This window comes from Leptonychotes weddellii, chromosome 15 (assembly GCF_054177405.1).
Source record: "Leptonychotes weddellii isolate Sample4059 chromosome 15, ASM5417740v2, whole genome shotgun sequence".
Lineage (NCBI taxonomy): Eukaryota > Metazoa > Chordata > Mammalia > Carnivora > Phocidae > Leptonychotes > Leptonychotes weddellii.
In genome coordinates this window covers 31,544,497-31,552,643 of record NC_138383.1, presented here as the reverse complement: position 1 = coordinate 31,552,643, position 8,147 = coordinate 31,544,497, and the positions used below count along the sequence as shown (strand labels likewise).

Genomic DNA, 8,147 nt, shown 5'->3' with positions numbered 1-8,147 from the left:
TCAGAAGTATGTCTCGTGGATGATAGTGATCCCTGCAGCTTTCTTTGGGCTTGATGAGTTGGGAGCATCTTGTCCAACCTAGAGATTGAAAGGAAATGAGCGGTAAAGAGGATGCAAATCGGTATTCCTTCATGTACCAGCACAGAGATGGCTTAGTACAAAACCCAATTTAATTCCAAGTACACATCATTTTGCCTCTTTGTTACCCAGCAATTCTAGGAAAAGTTATTGTATTTACACAGAAAGTATCAGCAAGGTGCATTAATTCATGCATGAGAACCTACAATTGGTTGGACCCTATAACCCACTAGCAAAGAGCCCATCTACCCCTTGCTTGACCCGTTTGCCTTGAATGGAAAAGGCTACTTTGGATCCCAGTTGCACAGGGATTCTACTTCATTTCTTGAATCAGACCCACACAATCTCACTATGTTTGAAAAGGGACAGAGATCTGAGTCTCTGTGGACCAAATATTTTATACTAATCCCATTCCACTCTTGGTATATCTCATTCCATATCCCATCAGATTTTCTGTGTTCTTTCTAAAGGCTTAACTATTTTTTTTATAGATTTTATTTATTTATTTGAGAGAGAGAGTGAGAGAGAGAGAGACCACAAGTGGGATGAGGGGCAGAAGGAGAAGCAGGCTCTCTGCTGAGCAGGAAGCCCAATGCGGGGCTCGATCCTGGGACTCCGGGATCATGCTCTGAGCTGAAGGCAGACGCTCGATCGACTGAGCCACCCAGGTGCCCCTAAAGGCTTAACTATTATAAACATAGACTGTGACCCTCTTAAAGTTAGGGAACGTGGTGCATAGAAGGTTTTCAGTAAAATTTCAGTATAGGAATGAAAGACCTGGATTTCAGTTCTATTTCTACCAGCTGTATGTCACACAACCTCTCTGAGCTTCAGTTTAAGTATCAATAAAATGTAGATACCTGCTCTAGCTACCTCCCAGTTTTTGTGAGGCTCAAATGAGATAAAATTGCTTATTATTCTTTTTATTAATTCCTTTATCATTTAGTAGCTTATTTTGTTGATGGGAGGAATTCAATCAGTGTTGCTACTACATGGTTACCTCTAACTCTGGACTAGACTCTTTATTCCCGTTCAGGCCTATCTCTTCCAGTGTTCAGTAGAAATGATAATGCAGATTGGAGTGAAGAACTAAACATACATCCTATGATTAAATCATACTAATTTACATGAGCTCATCATCCAATATTAGCAGAAACCGGATTATAGAAAATAGTAACCTTGGGTGCCTGGGTGGCTCAGTTGGTTAAGCGACTGCCTTCGGCTCAGGTCATGATCCTGGAGTCCCGGGATCGAGTCCCGCATCGGGCTCCCTGCTCGGCAGGGAGTCTGCTTCTGCCTCTGACCCTAACCCCTCTCATGTGCTCTCTCTCATTTTCTGTCTTAAATAAATAAATAAAATCTTTAAAAAAAAAAAGAAAATAGTAACCTAGACCAGAGATGACAAATAAGTTGGCATAAGAAACTGTGATAAATACTCTCTGATAAGAAATACTCTGATGCCATAGCTGGATAGAAAGAGTGCTGTGCTTCAGTTTCAAAGATTGAGATATAATTTACATAGAACATTGTGTAAGTTTGTGTATAGTGTCCTGACTACATACATTTTTTTCAAGATTTTATTTATTTATTTGAGAGAGAGAGAACTAGCATGAGCAGGGAAGGGGGGGAGGCAGAGGAAGAACAGACTCCCCGCTGAGCAGGGAGACCGACGCAGAACTTGATCCTAGGACCCCGAGATGACCTGAGCTGAAGGCAGATGCTTAACCGACTGAGCCACCCAGGTGCCCAACTGCATACATTTATAGATTGCGATATGATTACCACCCTAACACCTCTATCATGTCATAATAATTACCAGTTCTTTTTGTGGTGAGGACATTTAGGATCTAGTCTCTTAGCAATTTTGAAGTATATAATACACTACTGTTGACCATAATCACTATTTTGTGTGTTAGAGCTCCAGAACGTATTCAGCTTCTAGGGCACTGTGCTTGATTATTGATATGTGCAGTCGACACAGAATTAAAGAGTAGACACATGTGTACCATCCTAGACTAGATAATCTTTGAGACCCATTCTCAATGTTCTAATTCTGAAAAAGTGGATTCCTTCTTTAATTTTTAAAAAGATTTTATTTATTTATTTTAGAGAAAGAGTGCAAATGGGGGGAGGAGCAGAGGGGGAGGGAGAGGGAGAAAGGGAAAGAATCTCAGGCTGACTGTGCTGAGTGAGGAGCCCAACACAGGGCTTGATCTCACAACCCTGAGATCATGAGCTGAGTCAAAACCAAGAGTCGGTCGCTTAACCAACTGCACCAACCAAGCGCCCCCCCTTCTTTAATTTTAAAATTATTGGAGACCTCATCTTAGTGAGTGTTGTGGATGTTGTAGAGAAGGCACACATCAGTTTCTGGTATTGAAAGGCTGAGTCCACTTCTGACAGGGAAACTGGATTTAAATTTTTTTTTTTTTTAAGATTTTATTTATTTATTTGACAGAGAGAGAGACAGCGAGAGAGGGAAAACACACAGGGGGAGTGGGAGAGGGAGAAGCAGGCTTCCCGCTGAACAGGGAGCCCCATGCGGGGCTCGATCCCAGGACCCTGGGATCATGACCTGAGCTGAAGGCAGACGCTTAACAACTGAGCCACCCAGGTGCCCCAGGGAAACTGGATTTAAAGCAGCCATGCTGAAACAGTGGTGGTGTGTTTGTTTTAGACACCAAAGGGCAATATGAGCTTATGATGCTGTCAGGAAAACCAAAGGCCAAGTGGAAAGAAGCTACTTTGCCAAGTATTCAAACTTTTCAGGGTGGTGGTTCCTAAACTTTGTTGTATATAAGAGTTACCTGAGGGCAGGGGTGGATACATATGCTGTGGGTTCTGAACTCTTACAATTTGGGGTACCTTTTTTTAAGGAAAAAAATACGAATTTTAAGAATACAAAATTAGATACAAGCTTTATACAAGTCCCATGGGTCCTGAAGTTTAAGCTTCATTAATTTCACAATAAATCCACCTCTGCTTAGGGGGGTCGTTAAAAATCTTAAAAAATAAGATTCCTGGCCTCACTCTAGACATTTTGAATGATTATATCTGGGGCTCAGAAATAATATATTTTCAATAAATACCCTATTATGTTATGGCTGGGCTGATGTTAGGAAAATAAAATAGTAGTACAAGTACCTCCCTATTTCCTAACACATAAAAGAAACGCCAACATTTGCTTCGTAAGTGAAGCAGCTCCCTATCTCCCAGCACTTATATATTAACCTCATTTTTTCCAAGCAAATGACATAGACCATACAGAGACCACTTTCCTTCTTGGGCTGAGACTCAAGCTGGGATTCAGCTGCCCCAGGTTGCTGGCCTTCTTCCTTTGCCTTCTGCCCAACCACTGGCATCGGCATAGCTCTCTGCTCCCCAGCACTGACTCCGAAGAGAAAAAGTAACTGGTGATAATTTTAGGTGGCCGGTATGCATTTGGCCAGGCCATTTTAAAAAAATCATCTTTTTTAAAGAAAACACTCAATCTCGTTGGATCTGTCGTCCGTAAAGAATGTCCAAGTCCAGCAGAGGGCAGGAACTTGCATTTAGCAAGCGCCACCAATGTGCCAGGTGCCTTTCACACAGGATCTTAATTAACCTTCAAAAACACCATGAGAGGCAAATATCATTAGTCCCATTTTACAGATGAGCCAGCTCATGTTGGGGAAGTCAAACAACTTTCTCAAAGCCATTCTGCTTGAGTGTGAGTGGCAGTTCTATCCAAACCCCAAAGTCCATGCTTTTTTCATTATGTGAGCCTGCCTCTGGAACAGAAAAAGAAAGTCTTTATAAACATGTTTTTTTTTTTTTAAGTAGGCTCCATGCTGGACATGGAGCCCAATACAGGACTTGAACTCACAACCCTGAGATCAAGACCGGAGCTGAGATCAAGACTGATCTTGATCTGAGCCACCCAGGTGCCCCCAGAAGAAAGTCTTTATAGATCCAGTCCAGGGACCCAATACATCAACAAACTTACAGGGCATGGGACTTCAAAAAGGACAAACACTATCATGGCGACTCCACTGAGCAACAGGGTGACAGCAATCAGAAATTTGACCACAATGCTCCATTTCTGCCTCTTCTTTAGGTTCTCATCTGTGTCTAAAAGGAGAGAGAGGAGTAGAAGAGGGAGAAGAGAGAACTTGAGAGAGGGAAGAGATTGATCCTCTGATTTGAAGTTCTTCTAGCTCCCCCAGACTAATAGGGGCCCAGCCCGATGCAGAGATAATAGGCTGAATTTCCATTTCACACTCAGAGTCAGGAGTGGGGTGGGCCTCGCTCTAACCTCCTTTGCAGCCTCCTCCCAATGAGTCACCTTCCCTGGGATTTGGGATTGGCCATGATCAAGTAGGAATGATTCTTGCATTGTTTTCAGGGGAGGAAGGAGGTGGGTGCGCAAGGAGTTCTGAATTCATCTTTCACCAGCACCCTCTCAGGGTCTCTCCCCTTGTGCTCGGACAGACACACTGTGTGGGATCAGAAAATCACCTTCCCTATTCTCTTGACTATAGTGGGGAGTAGGAGGAACAAGGGTGAACTGGCATCACTTTTGGGTCAAAGGCAAACTTGGGGACAAATCACTCATACACATCTTGTTATTACTAATCTTTTTTTTTTTTTTAAAGATTTTATTTACTTATTTGACAGAGAGAAACACAGCGAGAGAGGGAACACAAGCAGGGGGAGTGGGAGAGGGAGAAGCAGACTCCCCGTGGAGCAGGGAGCCTGATGCAGGGCTCGATCCCAGGACTCTGGGATCATGACCTGAGCCGAAGGCAGGCACTTAACGACTGAGCCACCCAGGCGCCCCTTGTTATTACTAATCTTATATTTACATTTCTCCCAAGGGAACTGGGATGTAAACTAAACTGGAATATTACAGAATTTGAGTCCTGGCCAATTTAGGAAGAGCCATCTCCTAAAAACAGTGCAGATGAAAGCATGCACTTGGTTGTTGTCCTCATTGTAATGATGCTTGGTGTTTTAGACGTTGTTCATCTATACATGCAATGGCTGGAATCCCCTACCACACAAGTACAATTCATTCTGTCCCCAAAATGGCCACAAGCTCACTTGTGTGGAGGCAAATGATTATTAATAGTGTCAAACTACATACATTTCTGGGACCTTCTTTAGAGAAGCTGGTTTTTTTAAAAAAGATTTTATTTATTTATTTATTTGACAGAGACGTAGAGAGAGAGAGCACAGATAGGCAGAGCGGCAGGCAGAGGGAGAGAGAGAAGCAGGCTCCCCGCTGAGCAAGGAGCCCGACGCAGGGCTCAATCCCAGGACCCTAGGATCATGACCTGAGCCGAAAGCAGACGCCCAACGACTGAGCCACCCAGGCGCCCCTGTCTAAATAAAGTCTTAAGTCAACTTCTTTGAGAGAGGTTTGGGGAAAGCAGAGGGAGCTGGAAGAAGGAGAGACCACCCAGCTTCATGCACTCCTCAATTTCATTCTTTCAGAAAGAAAATTTTTTAAGTAGGCTCCACCCAACATGGCCGCCAACATGGGGCTTGAACTCATGACCCTGATACCAAGACCTGAGCTGAGATCAAGAGTCAGACTTTTTTTTTTTTTTTAAAGAATTTATTTATTTGAGAGAGAGAGAATGAGAGAGAGAAAGCACATGAGAGGGGGGAGGGTCAGAGGGAGAAGCAGACTCCCTGCCGAGCAGGGAGCCCGATGCGGGACTCGATCCCGGGACTCCAGGATCACGACCTGAGCCGAAGGCAGTGGCTCAACCAACTGAGCCACCCAGGTGCCCCAAGAGTCAGACATTTAACTGACTGAGCCATCAGGCAACCCAGAAAGTAAATTTTTTTTTAAGATTTTTTTTTTTTAAGATTTTTTATTTATTCATTTGACAGAGAGAGACACAGCAAGAGAGGGAACACAAGCAGGGGGAGTGGGAGAGGGAGAAGCAGGCTTCCCATGGAGCAGGGAGCCCGATGCGGGGCTCGATCCCAGGACCCTGGGATCATGACCTGAGCCAAAGGCAGGCGCTTAACGACTGAGCCACCCAGACGCCCCAAAGCAAATATTTTTAAATGAATATCCATTCTGTACCAGGGACTGAGATTTTGTTTATTTGAGAGAGAGCACAAGCAGGGGGAGCAGCAGGCAGAAGGAGAGGGAGAAGCTGACTCCCCTCTGAGCAGGGAACCCGACGTAGGACTCCATCTCAGGACCCTGGGATCATGACTTGAGCTGAAGGCAGGTGCTTAACCTTAGACTGGGCCACCCAGGAGCCCCAACTTTGTTATTTTAGAAGGAGGTAAGTGCTAAAAAAAAAAAACAAACTAAAAGCAGAGCAAGGTTAGGGCGAAGTCTGGCGGTGTAGGTGGGCAGTGGCTGGGCAACCTGCAATACAAGCTGGTTTCCTTGAGAAAAGAAGTGAGCCAAGGCTTGACAGAAGTAGGGGATTAGCTAAGCACACACCTGGGAAAGCAGTGATCTAGGCAGAAGGGGCAGCTAGGGTAAAGGTCCTGAGGTGGTGTGAGTGTGTCGGACGTGTTACAGTTTTAGAGGAGAAGCAAGGAGGCCAGTGAGACTGGAATGGAGTGAGCACAGGGCAGTTGGAGATGAGGAAAGTTCTAAAGGTAACAGGCCTATATCAAGAGCCTCGTAAGCTACTTTAAGGACTTTGGTTTTTATTATGATTGAAATGGGGATCCATTGCAAGGTTTTGAGCAGAAGAGTGGTGGATGGCTTTGTTTCGAAAGGATCACTGAACTGCTGTGTTAGAAATAGACTGTAGGGGGCAAGCGTCAAAGCAGAGAAACCTGTTAGGAGGCTATTGCAGAAACCCAAATGAAAGATGCTGGTGACTCAAACCAGCCGCTGAAGTGTTGAGACATAGCTGGATTCTGGCTGTGGTCTAACTAACTAACTAACTTCACTTGGCTCCAGAATTGACCTAATCTAATACACACAGGTTCCTATTTTGTTTCTAATGGTCTCTAATCATTGCTTATTAAATTAAGGTCTGCAAGTCCTACTTGACTTTTCTAAATTACTTTCCGAAGTCTTGATTAAGTCCATGTGAAATGATAGTTCTTGCCTTCAGAGGCCAACGGCCACAGTACCAGGCACTGCATGTAAAATTACAGAGGAAGGAATAGTCCCTGCCTTCAGTTTAATCAGGAAGACAGTGTTGGCAAAGATCGGCAGAGATGGAGAGCCAACAGGTTGAGAAGGAAAAATAAGGAAATTATATTAAATATTTCCAGCATGGTGCCAGTCAGTTCTCTGAAGTAATAATGTATGTGTTTCTGAGACAGATGAGAAGGAAGATAAATCTCACTTTGGACGAGTCACATAAGTTCTTTGTGTTTTGGTTTCCTTATCTGTAAGATGGTTATAATAAAGTAATTCTTGGCCTACCTATTTCACGGGGTTAATGGGAAGATCAGAAACAAATAAAAATGAGGAAACAGGTGTGAAAACACTTTGCACACCGAGTGATATTGTGATTGAAAGAGAAGGGAAAAACCTAGTGATCCTCTAGTAGAAGAACTGTGCCCTCTAGCCACAGGGATAATGGTATTTCAATGTGGCATGTCTTCCTACCTCCTGGGAGCCACTGTTTCAAAGTCTCCTTAATAGGCTTCATCTGTCAGTGTATTTTCAGTTCTGCTTAAGCTTTGAAATTAATGTCCATCTATGTTGGCAGCTCTTTTATTTTATTTTTTTTATTTATTTATTTTTATTCTTAGGTTAATCCCCATACATTACATCATTAGTTTTAGATGAAGTGTTCCATGATTCATTGTGCATAACACCCAGTGCTCCATGCAGAATGTGCCCTCCTCAATACCCACCACCAGGCTAACCCATCCTCCCACTAGAACCCTGTTAGTTTTTCAGAGTCCATCGTCTCTCATGGTTCGTCTACCCCTCCGATTTCCCCCGCTTCATTCTTCCCCTCCCGCTACCTTCTTCTTCTTCTTTTTTTTTTTTCTTAACATATATTGCATTATTTGTTTCAGAGGTACAGATCTGAGATTCAACAGTCTTGCACAATTCACAGCGCTTACCAGAGCACATACCCTCCCCA

General features: G+C 43.7%; 1 protein-coding gene across 1 annotated transcript in view; it reads right to left on the bottom strand.

Moving 5' to 3' along the window:
* The window catches only part of C15H17orf78 (chromosome 15 C17orf78 homolog), a 14,662-nt gene continuing 6,515 nt past the window's right edge, over positions 1 to 8,147 (bottom strand). The window contains 4 exon segments of the mRNA XM_081805980.1: positions 1 to 78; positions 3,339 to 3,409; positions 3,412 to 3,469; positions 4,064 to 4,188. Of these exon segments, the coding sequence (XP_081662106.1) occupies positions 1 to 78; positions 3,339 to 3,409; positions 3,412 to 3,469; positions 4,064 to 4,188 (332 nt within the window).